Source organism: Medicago sativa, chromosome 4, assembly GCF_051527215.1.
Source record: "Medicago sativa cultivar Bolivia chromosome 4, Bolivia_mono, whole genome shotgun sequence".
Lineage (NCBI taxonomy): Eukaryota > Viridiplantae > Streptophyta > Magnoliopsida > Fabales > Fabaceae > Medicago > Medicago sativa.
In genome coordinates, this window is record NC_140752.1 from 81,600,692 (window position 1) to 81,615,000 (window position 14,309).

Below are 14,309 nucleotides of genomic sequence, written 5' to 3' on the forward strand. Positions count from 1 at the left end.
ACTACATGTAATGTAGAAATTATACACTGAAAATGAAGATTTTTATACCTAAGAATTTAGAAACACAACTCTTGAAATAGAATGATTTATTTTTTTTGAGAGATGAAATAGAATGATTATATTTATATGTAGTTCTTAAAGGGAACATATTATAATTTTCCATTCAAGAATTAAAGGGGCGATCAGTTAATTAATCGTTCTTAATGCACTTTATTAAAAAGAAATAATGGAATAAATTACTAATAGGTAGTTGAATTTGATACGAAAGGATTTGGTAAAATCTCACAATGCATCCCCCCTGTCAATTGATTCGTCCTTATATATAATAAACTGAAACAGCTTCAGATTATGATTGCTGTGAGAGAGTGTGCTGACTCAGCTTCTCGTGTCTGGTTCCAAACTGTATCATCCTTAATTTCTTCAAACACCATATTCTTTTCCTTTCCTAGTAGCACAAACAACACAGCCAAACCAGGATGTCGCAGCTTTCTATTCAACGAGGTAACTCTACAAATCAATACTTAGTACTCTTTTTCTTTATGCCCAGCCCAGATACACGATCATCGATCACTACTTTCAATTTCGATTGTGTTTGCAGCAAAGAAGTTGAAGTTTTTGATGCCTCAGATCTCTGCTTTCGGAACCTCCCATTTCTCAACAGCGGCTCAACCATCTTCCACTGATCGCTATAAAAGGGTTCCCAATCTTATTGGGGGAAGGTTTCTTGACTCTAAATCATCAAATTTCATCCATGTTTTAAACCCTGTAAGTGTTTTTTTTTCCTTAATTTACAGTTTTTGTTTTGAGAAATGCATGCAGACTTCTATCTAATATTTGTCTGATTGGCTGATCATAGGCGACACAAGAAGTTGTTTCGCAAGTTCCATTGACTACGGATGATGAGTTTAAAGCTGCTGTATCTGCAGCTAAGAAGGCATTTCCGTCATGGCGTAACACTCCAGTTACGACGCGCCAACGTGTTATGTTGAAGCTCCAGGAGCTTATACGCAGAGATATGGTGAGCATTTCACAACATTCTAGAAGATGCGTTACATGCTCGCAATCTTTTGCACACATAGACACTTATGCCGTCATGCTTATTGTGAAAAGTGAAAAGTTTTCGTTCTATTTCAACTTTGTTTTTAGGATAAACTTGCTCTTAATATAACCACCGAACAAGGAAAGACACTGAAGGATGCTCAAGGAGATGTGTTTCGTGGTTTAGGTTGGTCTTTATAATACATTGCTATATAACATTTTGTAGTCAGATCATAGTTATGCTCATAATTTTGGGCAATGTGATTATTGAATACTTTTAATTTACATCATTTAGAGGTGGTGGAACATGCTTGTGGAATGGGAACTCTACAAATGGGGGAGTATGTTTCAAATGTTTCACATGGAGTCGACACATACAGTGTCAGAGAACCAATTGGTGTTTGTGCTGGGATTTGTCCTTTCAACTTTCCTGCAATGATTCCATTGTGGATGTTTCCCGTGGCTGTTACTTGTGGCAATACATTTGTTCTAAAACCATCAGAGAAAGACCCAGGTGATGTTGGCTTTCTATCAATAACCTTGTATTATTTTCTCAATCTGGAGCATAGTGTAACATTATAATGGAAAAAGGGACTCTAACATTGTTTTTCATTCGGAGCAAGCTTAACGCCTTTTAAACAAACTTTGCTGTAGTTGGGTGCTATATTTTTATGCTAAACCATCTAGTGGGATGAGGCTTTTGGTTGTAATTTGATATTTGTTGTTTGTTCCAGGTGCCTCTATAATGCTTGCAGAATTGGCACTGGAAGCTGGTTTGCCTGAGGGTGTCTTAAATGTTGTTCATGGAACCCATGTATGCTATCATCTCTTTTTATATTAATCATTTTTGCTCACCTGTTTCTTTTGATACTCACTAATTAAATGTGCTCATGGGCTCTTTTTCCATTTGGTGTTTTCATCGTATTTCAAATTAAATGTGAAAGTTGTTCAAAGGGCAGCAATTTATCAATTTATGATGTGTTGAATGAAATAATTGTGCTTTGTTTTTCTCACGGATTGATATCCTTGATTATTGGTGACAGGATGTTGTGAATGCCATTTGTGATGATGACGATATTAAAGCCATATCATTTGTTGGCTCCAATGTTGTAAGTTGTCTTATAATTGTTTGTTTTTTCACTTCTTTGATTTCATTGATTCCTCTTCTGTGACCTTAAAAGCAATCTTGTCAGAAAATTGAATGATTTTTGCCGTTTGAATGTGCTTAGATAGAAAGATATATAGAAGAGGGCAAGCGATTAACATGCCAAAATTTTGCAAACTATTACCCCCCTTTATGTTGTATTTTAGTATAAATATTGAAGTCCTTATTTGTATTAAAGGCTGGAATGCACATATATTCAAGAGCAGCAGCTAAAGGGAAGCGTGTTCAGGTAGGTGCAGTTCATTTTTCCTCAGTGAAATTGGTTAATATAAACATGTAATGATATGAAGTTGGCCAATTAATAAAATTTGGTGTGCAGTCTAATATGGGGGCCAAAAATCATGCAATCGTCATGCCAGACGCAAATATTGATGCTACTGTAAATGCTTTAGTTGCTGCTGGTTTTGGAGCTGCTGGGCAAAGGTGCATGGCTCTCAGCACAGTTGTTTTTGTGGGAGGTTCACAAGCATGGTATCTTACTCCATTCTGCTTCGACTGATTTCCGTTTACCACGATTTCTGTGTTGGCTTTTTTTACTTGGAGCAATTTGAAGCTTCTGCTCTAGTTTGTTGTCCGAAATTGATCTAGATTTATTAAACGTGGAGAGTTTTTTCATTTTCTGCATAATCATATAGGGTGGATATTTTATCATAATTCCATTATTGGTATAATCAGTAAATTATGTCCTTCCGTTTAAAAAAAACAAAAGATTGTCTAGAGAAAATACCTTGTGACGGAGATGTATGGATTCATTGGTTTCAATTTTTTTTTTTTTTTTTTATCTTTTGGCCTTGGAAAATTGATTTTGATTATGAAAATTTAAATATTGTATCCTCCACAATATTTGTGCAGGGCAACTAAAATCATAGAGCGTGCCAAAGCTCTTAAAGTAAACGCTGGAACGGAACCTGATGCAGATCTTGGTCCAGTTATCAGCAAACAGGTTTGTTTACTCTCTCTGGTGCATCATTCAAAAATTATATCTACGGCTATTCGTTGAAGCACATTGATTATATTTTAGCTATTTATGTTTCTTAAAATTCTTACCGGCTTCACAGGCAAAGGAGCGAGTGCACAGATTAGTTCAATCTGGGGTCGACAGTGGTGCCAGACTACTGCTTGATGGAAGAAATATAGTGGTAGCTATTATACCCTTAATTTCCCTTTTCAACTGAGTTATTGTATTTTTTTGAAGAAAAAAGACAAACATATAGTGAGATAATCAAGCATTTTATTGCGTATAAATTGATTCACTAGGTACAGAAGCTCAACTGAAAAATAGCATATATGAACGAAACATTCCCCAATGCATTAGATACATGGTTTAGCATAGCTTTGAGATCCTTGTTTTCTCTCCTTTGATTATGTGTCCGACAGGATAAGATAAAATAAAATCAATCATGCTAAACAGGAAAGTAAAATAGACAATAGTAACTTTATTCTACAGGCTAGAACAGTCCTTGAGTAGGCCTTTGTTTTCCCATATAATGATAGATTATTTTGATTTGTGTTATTTTCCCCCCATTTCTTCTGCCCAATTTTAAGGATTGCTTATCAGTTCATACGTGCATGACAAATAGGTCCCAGGATATGAATCTGGCAATTTTGTTGGCCCCACTATCTTATCAAATATCACTGCCGACATGGAGTGCTACAAGGTATTTTCTTACCAATCTCAAATCTCAAGGTTTCTACTAATAGAACTCCTTCAGAATAGAGAGTTGATGTTTATATATATTAAACTTGACTGTCTTTAACATTACACACACAGGAGGAAATTTTTGGCCCAGTTCTTCTTTTCATGGAGGTGTGTCTTTTTATTTCATCCTTAGAATCTTATTTGTTTTCACTTTTCACCAGATGAGACAGACATTTGTGTTGGATGCTGATATGTGTTTTTCTGTTTTGTTTTTATCTTCAGGCTGATAGCTTGGAAGATGCCATAAGCATTATCAACAAAAACAAGTATTTATCAAACATACGGCTATTGTCATTGCCTTATGTTAAACAGCTATATATTTATTTCTTACTCTATCATTTCCAACAGGTATGGAAATGGTGCTTCTATATTTACTACTTCTGGTGTTGCTGCTAGGAAATTTCAGACTGAGATTGAGGCTGGGCAGGTAAATATATACTACTTCTTGGAAGGACATTAATGAATGATAATGCTGATAAATTCCAACCAGTATTTGAATTAGGAGTTGTTATTTGTCAACCAATCATATTGCATTATTGCATGGACTAGATTCTCTGTACCACATGGACTAGATTCTCTGTACCACAAATAGAATAATGTATTGTATAATGATAATGATACTCATTATGGATCCTGGACCAGGTTGGCATCAACGTTCCTATTCCAGTTCCTTTGCCATTTTTCTCATTCACTGGCAACAAGGCGTCATTTGCTGGCGATCTCAATTTCTATGGTAGAGTGATTTATCCAAAATCTAGCTTGTCTGCAATCATTTATTATTTATTTATTTGTTTAAATACATTGGGGGGGGGGGGGGGGGGGGGAATATTAGCAACAGAAATAGCCTTAATGATCATTTTACAACTGTTGGTGAAAGGATTTGAACTTTGTTCCTTAAAGTTACAAGTCAAACTCTTACTACTAGGCTGATCATGGACATCAATCAAATGTTATTTTGCAATCATTTATCACTTACATTAGAGTTGCATTTTTCTTATTATATGTTGTAGGCTGTAGTGTTTGATTTGAATTGTTGAATTGTAGGCAAAGCAGGGGTTAACTTTTATACACAGATCAAAACAATAACTCAGCAGTGGAAGGATTCAGTTGGCAGTAGCAAGATTAACATGGCAATGCCAACCTCTCAAAAATCTTGATCACCAGAAAGTCATGTGTATAATTTTTTCTATTTTGGAAACTTTGTACTCTTCAATAAAATGGCGTAGGCTTGTTGTGCATTTTCCTTTTGTTTTTCTTTTCTGCTTTTAATCCCCAATTCCTTCTATATTATATTTTCCAAAATGAGGGTTTATATTAGGAGCCGAATCCATAAATAATATATCCATACACATATAATTGTCCTAAAAATTGCTTCAGGTTTAGCTTGAAAGCTAATACAAAAATAACTAAACTTCAAAAATTAAGGATTAAAAATACATTTGACCCTCTCTAATAGGATTCTTAGAAGAATGAGCTATTAACGTTTAGAGCTTGTTAAACTTATTCAGCATTTGAGAATGAAATGACTTTCCAGCTGTAAAATTGTTATTTTTTAATGAATAATTCTCAACATGAAAGAAAGTTTAGTGTTTTAGGAGTAACAAAAGAATAGAATAACAGCCTTCACTAAACTCACTTTTAAAATATTATCAAACACCCTTTCAAAAAAATTATATATTATCAAACATTTTTTTAATGAAAAATGTTAGTAATTAATTCTCCATACGGATTTAAATCCAAGACCTCAAACGAGTTGAGCTCCCCAACCCCATAAAAATATTATCAAGCATGACTCAACTTTTTAACCACATTTTTTAGTCACTTTTATCAAAATTAATTATTTTGACTCAACTAATTGCAGCGACCGTCACCTATTTACTAGTTTTTTAGTAAGTCACCTCAGATCATATGCTTAAGACTGAACACCACTATTTGGTACAAAATATTTCGCACTAAACCTCAAAATGATACAAAAAAAAAAAAAAATTATAAGCAGTACAAAAATATACTTGAAATGTTTTTCCTTCCTTAAACTGGAATACCATAATCTCTTTTCAATTTTAAATTATAACAAATAATCATATAGAAGCTACAAAAAAAGAGGAACAATCGCAGACCAGATGATCAAACAGGGCAGATTAAATTCAGTGGTTTGTGGGATAAAATTTTGAAGAAAAAGGTTTTCGTGCAAATCCTTTCAAAACTATTAAGTATTTCCATTTAAGAATCCTCTACAGCAATGTAATGTTCACCTAATACATCAACATGAGTCAAGGAGGATTGCTACACCAATTCCCTTTCAACTTAATCTCAAGCAGTGCAAATGTCCCTAAGGTTATTTAATCTATCAACTTTGCTTTGCATTTTAGCCAAATGCATCTTCCCATTTAAGTGAGAGGCCACATTGGCCTCACAATGAAGGACAACATTACAGACACTACATATTAATTTGGAATTATGCATCCCAACAGGCTCACACAGGTTCTTTTGCAGTTTTTGCACCTTCTTTTGCAGTTTTTGCACCTTATCATCCATCATCACTGTTCCCTTCAACCCTTTGTTAAGAATATCTTCTCCATTCTTGACATTAGAATTTAGCTTATTGCTAACATTTAGCTGATTCACCTCTTCTTTGGACTGATAATTTTTCAGCTTCTGCAGAGCAAGTTGTTTCTTTGCTTTCAAAGCTGCTTCACTAGCATCTCTGTGTTTCCTCCCATTAAGGTGGGAATTCAAGTCTTTCTTGCTTGTAGCTGTTACCGAACATAAAGCACAAGTCCACACTTTCTGTGTAGAATTAGAACTTTGAGGAACCTTGCCACCAGCTTTGCCGCTCTCTGCTGTTCCTTTAGTTTCCACTATGGCTGATGATGCCTTTTGACTTGCCACAATATTAGGGTAGTTTATCTAGCACCAACAACAATGGCAACAAATATCATGACCACACACACACACACACACACACACACACACTTGTAAGCCTAAACCTTACACATATGGCCTCTTAGCATGCCACGAATCTACAATTTAAATTTGACCTTGGGAGATCTTTATTTTGACTGAATGAGGCTAGTTCTATGGTGCATAGGTAAAACAGTGTTGCACCATGTACAAGTTTGTTTTCCACCATTGGATCAATAAGTTCCAACCAAATATTGATTAAACATGGGACTTATTGATCTAATCATAGAAACACACATGTGCATGGTACGGCACCTACTTCACTTGTGCACCACAGAACTAGCCTACAAATGAATCCTTACTTGCTTAGTTGCAGGAATTTCTTTTTTCTCAATGGCCTCCAAATCTTTGATGCCTTTGTTCTCTGTTTGGAGTCTTTCTCCATTTGTCTGCACAAGAAACTTCCTCATTAAGTGCTCTAAATAAATGTCACCATCAGATTAATTTCACAACACTTAACATCAAAACTTTACCTTTACTATTTCTTTATTATCAATAGCTATGATTTTATTTGTCACTTTTGCATCCTTTTGCTTATGTAGTGTAGGTTGCTTCTTTGATATTAATGTTTCAACACTATCCCTGTGTTTTTTTCCACCGAGATGACAATTCAAGGTTTTCTCGCTTGATGTTGTTACCAAACATAAAGCACAAGTCCACTCTTTCTGCACTTCCTTCTGTGTAGAACTCTGACTAACCTCTCCACCAGCTTTGTTAATCTCTGCTGTTCCTTTGGTTTCCACTGTGGCTGATGACGCATTTTGACTTGGCCCAATTTTAGGCATGACGGGAATATCCTTCAACATCCAAATATTAGGATCGAGACTAAGTACTTCATGCAAGCCAACCAAATATAATTCGAAGAATACAGATTTTTTTAACATTTTTAACAAAGAACTATGGTTATTACTGCATACAAGGGAGATGATAGTTCAATCTGATGAGCCATACTTCAGAGAAGGGTGGCATCATTAAGTTTCTTACTCACAGGTAGAAAATAAAACATGTTCTTTTCATTTCCTACAAATAGCAAACATCAGAATCGTCGCTCACATTTGTAACCACTTGTTTCCCATATAGTTTCATCTTTCCTTGCTATCAAAAGAAAAGAAGAAACTAAAGAACACTGTAGTAAAAGACCCACTATTGAGAACAAACAGTTACAATCATTGTAGCATTAATGAAAACTTTGAATAGTACAAGAAAATATATATACAACTAGTTCACACAGTTCAAAGACTGTCATACGAGTGATATACAAACACTGTGGAAGTTATTTTAAGGCTTTGTCTGCGAGTTTGGAGGGGAAGGGAGGGGAGGGTTTGGAAAAAAAGGAAGGGGTAAGTGGAAGAAATAGAGGACATTGGGAGGAGGGGCTTTGGGGGGTTTATTTTTCTTCAAAATATAAAACCCTCCTCATTTGGGGGAACTAAAAAATTGTATTAGAGGAGGGTTTTGGGAGGGTTTATATGAATTCTTTAAATTTAATATATGTTGTTATCATATTCTTAAATTTAAAAATATAGCAATCATAAACATTAATTTATCACTCTAAAAAATTACTCTTTCCAAAAATGTGAAAGATTTCTCAATTTTCCCTATATTTCTCTCCCCCCAAAGCCCTTCCTTCCCCTCCCCTCCGAACTCCCAAACAAAGCCTAAATAGGAGATAGCGACTATACTTAAATTTTAGATGAAAATGCAGAAACACCTGAAATAAAAAGTACAATTAGGCTAAAATCCCAGCACTCAACAAGAGCAACAAAAATCATGAACAAATCCACACAAATAACCTCTTAGAATGCCTCAAGCCTAATCATTAAGTTTCTATTTGGAGTGAATATGAATGAAGTCTTACTTGCTTGGTAGCAGGAATTTCTTTTTTCTCAATTGCCTCCAAATCTTTTATATCTTTGTGCTCAATTTGGAGTCTTTCTCCATTTGTCTGCACTAGATCAAGCCCTCTCGTTAATTACTAAATGTCACCGTGAGACTAAGATAGGTAGAATCGACGCATACAAGAACTTGTAACAAGAACAATATTAATACCACAACTGACTTAACACCAAAACTTTACCTTCAGCATTTCTTTATTATCAGTGGCCATAATTTCATTTGTCGCTTCTGCATCAGACCTACACATTGTGTTCTACAATACGAAAAAACAAAGAATTAGCAAATATTTTCAACTGCAGATGCAGATATAAAAACATCCACATACTTGGTTCCCTATAGAATTCTTCTAGAGTTCAAGTAGTTGGACATTTTTATTTTATGTTGGGTTTGTACTCCAATTTTTTATGCGGCATAAGGCCACATAGCTGTTTACCTTGTTGGCAATGAGTTTCTCTAAGGCTTCAGTTCCATTCTCTTTCATATATTTCTCTGCATGCATTAAAAAATTATCTTTCTTACAAAACCACTTCCTCCAGTAGTTGTTTAACCTCCACGTGACTACTTGCGGTTTCATGGAACTAATAAGCTTATTATAAATATAAGAAGCTCGTCCAAAGTCCGGTATGATGAGCCAGAAGATGATCATTAGCTTAACGTATGGCCAGAGGTGAAACCTGATGTCACGCATGGTAATGAAGTGGTTAAAAACTTTGGTTTGATAAAAATCAAAAGGGAATCATTTGCAACATTTATTTTCAATGAATAAAAAATCATGGTTTCTTTTTTTATGGAGCAAACGACATCCTAGAAGGAATTTCATGCGTTAATCTCTACTAAAAATTTGGCACATTAAATGTGCATTGATCAATCTCAAGTTCAATCAGGTACTCGTTCTCGTGGAAAAACAACCAATTTGGTTGATTTTAGTACGTCTTTGGATAACTGGTGTATTTGGCGAAGTAACATTGTGTGCCACTGAAAAAAAGCTACATATTTGGCGTGAAGTAACATCATGGTTTTAGCAAAAGCTACATATTTAGCTTCAATAAAATCGAGGCCCGATTAGCGACACCCATTTTAATAAGCAGACCCCACTAATGGGTCTCAGTAATCTTCTACTTCTGCCCCGGTAAATGGAAGGTAGATGAATAAAGCAAATCCGGACTCAATAAAATCACATGTGGGCGTGATTTCACCAAACACACCACCAATACATGACAATCATACTTATTGTTGTAAAAACAAGGTTAATTCCATATTTTGAGGAGACATATTTGCTTGGTCACAAAACCAAATGTTTAGTGTTTAAAAAATACAAAGAAACACTTATCCCCAGAATGCGAAATCAATTATATTTTTAATTATTAGAAAAAGTGTCACTTTGTAATGATATAAGACTAGCTCGACCTTGAAGGCAAAGAATTTACCGTAGAAGAAGGCTCATAAAAGCATATTCAAAGAGGTAAATTAAGGAAAGAAGTATCCAATATGAGATCAAATCCTTGGTTTCTGCATATGAGTCAGTTTCAATTGCTTGTACGGAAGCACACCTGTCCAAAAACCATAATCACAAAAAAACAAAAAAGAGCATAACAAAACAAAATGTCAAAACAATAATGTAAAAGGTAGCAAATATTTCAATATACCAAACAGCCAGATCAAGAACTTACATAGGATACACCAGAGCAAAAAGAGGCCTAGAAAAAGAGAAGGAAATAAAAGAAGAGTACTATTGATCAGCATGCAACTAATAATGTGAAAAAGATGAAGAAAATAAAGGAGGGATATACGTAATACATTTTCATACCATGCAAAATGATAAAGGCATTTGAAAGCCAGTTTGAGAAACCATGAAGAATCCATTTACTACCAACCCAAATTCAAGCTCCGAATGGAAAAGGAAAATGGAAAATGAAAAGTCAGTCTTCGTGAGTAAGTAAAATAGTAAAGTAGCTTAGTTGGTAGGTTGCAAGTGGGAGGAAGAAAATAAGATATACCGACACGGAGCAAAATGTCATTGGTCCCTCGTTCGCATTTACTTCAAGTAGGTCCCTCTCTTGTTTTTTCTGCTTCTCATCCCCAAATCCTACGACCTGAATAAATCCGTACTATAACTTTTTTTATTCTATCTATTTTTGGGGAAGCACTTGGGTGACATAATGTCACCGTGACATTAAATCTAGGCCACACAACACACATTGCCACACAACGTCTGGACCACACAACACATACAATACATCTGGGCCACACAACACAACACCTTTGTGTGGCCAAGATTTAATATCACGGTGACATTATGTCACCCAAGTATTTTCCCAACTTTTGCGCGTTCTATTTTTTCTTCTGCTCTGTAAATATTGAAAATTTAGAGGGACCATTTTGCATTTTTTGAACTCTTTTGGGGGCCAATTTGCAATTTTTTGATTTTTTGATTTTTTTGGAAGATTTGTAACTTTAAAAAAAATATATTGGCCATTTTTAAACTTTTGAAACATAGGGGAGAAAGGAATTTCAAATCCTAAGGGTGCGCTTATTTAATAGTTTCAAATTTTATTTTTGAAATTAGGGAATCATATTTTTAGATAGGAATGTAAATAAATATCTATGAATACAAATAGTATGATATATGTGCTCTCTCTGCTATATAATTACGATATCCATGCCTGCTTCGTATATGTGTAGGTATCTATGGTTGCAAGGACCAAAATAATATGTTTTTATATTTGTAAGGACTAAAAACAAAAACTATTTTTTACAATGACTAAACATAAAATGTTGTATATTATCATGGACAAAAATCATATTTAACCATATAAATAATTAAGAAAAATAATAGAGAAAAGTGAGTAGTTATCGATATTTGTGTTTTATTCATATAAATAAAAGTTGGACCATTGTTACGATTATCATCAAAATCAACAAGTGGCTTTTACATCATCATATGATCATAACCAAAATACAAAAATAATCATAACCAAGAATGATCACAAAAAAAAGTATAAGATCAGCATACAATAAAGTTTCAACAACTTTTTGGATCCAGAGGTGGCAACCTAGGAGGAGTCGGAATGAAATACGTGAACTCTGGTTGACGTGCCCATGATCCATCTGATTCATGATATGAAAAAGGAACTCTTGTTGGAGGTGGCGTTGGTCCTCCAAAAGGCGCTGGTCCTCTGAAAGGTGTTGGTCCTCTATGATATGAAAATGGAACTCTTATTGGAGATGATGTTGGTCCGCTGAAAGGTGTTGGTCCACTGCGAGCTTGTGGAGAAGGTGTGGGTCCTATGAAATGGAGTTTTTGCATCCTTACTGGTCCCTTCAACCTGTTGTTAACAATACCACCTCCATTCTCAACATTAGAATTTAACTTATTGTTAAAATTCTCCTGTTTCACCTCCTCTTTGGCCTTGTAGATTTTTAGCTTCTTTGCTTTTAAAGCTGCTTCACAAGCAGCCCTGTGTTTCCTCCCATTAAGATGGGAATTCAATGATTTCTCACATGGAACTGTTACCAAACATAAAGCACATGCCCACTCTTTCTGCACTTCCTTTAACGCAATAGTAGAACTCTCTGGAACCTCTCCACCAACTGTGTCACTCTGCTGTTCCTTTGGTATCCACTGTGGCTGATGATGCATTTGACTTGGCAAAATTTTAGGCATGGCCCACTCTTTCTGCACTTCCTTTAACGCAATAGTAGAACTCTCTGTAACCTCTCCACCAACTGTGTCACTCTGCTGTTCCTTTGGTTTCCACTGTGGCTGATGATGCATTTGACTTGGCAAAATTTTAGGCATGGCCCACTCTTTCTGCACTTCCTTTAACGCAATAGTAGAACTCTCTGGAACCTCTCCACCAACTGTGTCACTCTGCTGTTCCTTTGATTTCCACTGTGGCTGATGATGCATTTGACTTGGCAAAATTTTAGGCATGACCCACTCTTTCTGCAGTTCCTTTAATGCAATAGTAGAACTCTCTGGAACCTCTCCACCAACTGTGTCACTCTGCTGTTGCTTTGGTTTCCACTGTGGCTGATGATGCATTTGACTTGGCAAAATTTTAGGCATGGCCCACTCTTTCTGCACTTCCTTTAACGCAATAGTAGAACTCTCTGGAACCTCTCCACCAACTGTGTCACTCTGCTGTTCCTTTGGTTTCCACTGTGGCCGATGATGCATTTGACTTGGCAAAATTTTAGGCATGGCCCACTCTTTTTGCACTTCCTTTAACGCAATAGTAGAACTCTCTGGAACCTCTCCACCAACTGTGTCACTCTGTTGTTCCTTTGGTTTCCACTGTGGCTGATGATGCATTTGACTTGGCAAAATTTTAGGCATGGCCCACTCTTTCTGCACTTCCTTTAACGCAATAGTAGAACTCTCTGGAAGCTCTCCACCAACTGTGTCACTCTGCTGTTCCTTTGGTTTCCACTGTGGCTGATGATGCATTTGACTTGGCAAAATTTTAGGCATGATAGGGACATCCTGCCACCTCCAAATATTAGCATAAAGACTAAGTACTTCATGCAAGCCAACCCAATATAATTGGAAGAATACACATTTTTTGAATATTTTCAACATATAACTATAGTTGAAAAAAGAAAAAAAAAAACTTTGGGTCAATAGCCTCCAAATTTTGAGTGAATATATGAACGAAGCCTTACTTGTTTGGTTGCAGGAATTTCTTTTGCCTCAATAGCCTCCAAATCTTTGATGTCTCTGTGTTCTGTTTGGAGTCTATCTCCATTTGTCACCTTGAGATTGGGAGATGTAAAATTTACTCAAACAAGAACTTGTAATAAGAATTATATTAATTTCACAACACTTAACATCGAAACTTTACCTTTAGTATTTCTTTATTATCATCAGTAGTTGTGATTTCATTTATCGCTTCTGCACCCTTTTGCTTCATCAGAGCAGCACTGTGTTTCCTTCCACTGAAGCGGGCATTCAAGATTTCATCTGCTGTTGTCAAACATAAATCACAAGTCCGGTCTTTCTGCAAATCCTTCTGCGTAGAAGAACTCCGAGGAATCTCTCCACCAGCCCTGTCCCCCTCTACTGTTCCTTTGGTTTCCACTGTGGTTGATGATTCATTTTGACTTGGCCCAATTTCAGGTACGACAGGAATATCCTGCAACATCCAAATAATAGCATAGAGACTAAGTACTTCATGTAAGCCTACCCACTATAATTGGAAGAATTTGTGTGAGTGTGTGTGGTTAACGGCTAATACTCATGCATACAAGAGAGGAAAATTCAATCTGAAGATCTATACTCTAGACAAGTGTGATGTCATTAAATGTACTTGAAGGCTTAAACCTTTGGGGGCTTCATATTTTGAGTATATGTGGATGAAGCCTTACCTGCTTGGTTTCATGAATTTCTTTTTTCTCAGCAGCCTCGAGATCTTTGATGTCTTTGTGTTCTGTTAGGATCCTTTCTCCACTTGTCTGCACAAGAAGCTCCCTCATTAAGGACTCATGCTTTGTCTGCAAGTTGGATATTAGAGGGGAGGGGAGGACCTCTTTTAAGGAAACTATACAATA

The 14,309-nt window shown here is 35.9% G+C and overlaps 3 protein-coding genes across 6 annotated transcripts in view; 1 reads left to right on the top strand and 2 right to left on the bottom strand.

Annotated features, from left to right (window-relative positions):
• Nucleotides 1-348: 348 nt before the first annotated feature.
• Nucleotides 349-5,140, top strand: LOC146932603 (methylmalonate-semialdehyde dehydrogenase [acylating], mitochondrial-like). 2 transcript variants are annotated; one of them, XM_085704318.1, is made up of 17 exons: nt 349-501; nt 599-765; nt 857-1,018; nt 1,147-1,225; nt 1,334-1,552; nt 1,773-1,852; nt 2,082-2,147; nt 2,382-2,432; nt 2,523-2,674; nt 3,056-3,146; nt 3,262-3,342; nt 3,784-3,861; nt 3,975-4,010; nt 4,125-4,168; nt 4,251-4,329; nt 4,545-4,635; nt 4,947-5,140. In XM_085704318.1, exons 1-17 carry the CDS (start codon nt 477-479, stop codon nt 5,057-5,059), a joined length of 1,614 nt encoding a protein of 537 aa, XP_085560444.1. In that variant the 5' UTR covers nt 349-476; the 3' UTR covers nt 5,060-5,140. The 2 variants fall into 2 exon arrangements, with proteins under 2 accessions (XP_085560444.1, XP_085560445.1); XM_085704319.1 differs by lacking the exon at nt 3,262-3,342.
• A 942-nt stretch (nt 5,141-6,082) lies between these two features.
• Nucleotides 6,083-10,680, bottom strand: LOC146932604 (uncharacterized). 2 transcript variants are annotated; one of them, XM_085704320.1, is made up of 9 exons: nt 10,567-10,680; nt 10,430-10,456; nt 10,187-10,309; nt 9,193-9,433; nt 8,941-9,012; nt 8,722-8,808; nt 7,337-7,660; nt 7,166-7,252; nt 6,083-6,809 (listed from the first exon to the last, which is right to left on the bottom strand). In XM_085704320.1, the coding sequence occupies exons 1-9, from the start codon at nt 10,620-10,622 to the stop codon at nt 6,213-6,215; spliced, it is 1,614 nt and encodes a 537-aa protein (XP_085560446.1). In that variant the 5' UTR covers nt 10,623-10,680; the 3' UTR covers nt 6,083-6,212. The 2 variants fall into 2 exon arrangements, with proteins under 2 accessions (XP_085560446.1, XP_085560447.1); XM_085704321.1 differs by lacking the exon at nt 8,722-8,808.
• Nucleotides 10,681-11,606: 926 nt separating this feature from the next.
• LOC146932605 (uncharacterized) overlaps nt 11,607-14,309 on the bottom strand; it is a 5,180-nt gene continuing 2,477 nt past the window's right edge. The window contains exons 7-10 of one of the 2 annotated variants that reach the window (XM_085704315.1): nt 14,127-14,213; nt 13,604-13,894; nt 13,425-13,514; nt 11,607-13,245 (exon numbers count right to left, since the gene is read on the bottom strand). In XM_085704315.1, the coding sequence (XP_085560441.1) occupies nt 11,782-13,245; nt 13,425-13,514; nt 13,604-13,894; nt 14,127-14,213 (1,932 nt within the window). In that variant the 3' untranslated portion in view covers nt 11,607-11,781. Of the gene's footprint in view, nt 13,246-13,424; nt 13,515-13,603; nt 13,895-14,126; nt 14,253-14,309 lie in introns of both variants that reach the window. The other variant, XM_085704314.1, reaches the window with a different exon arrangement.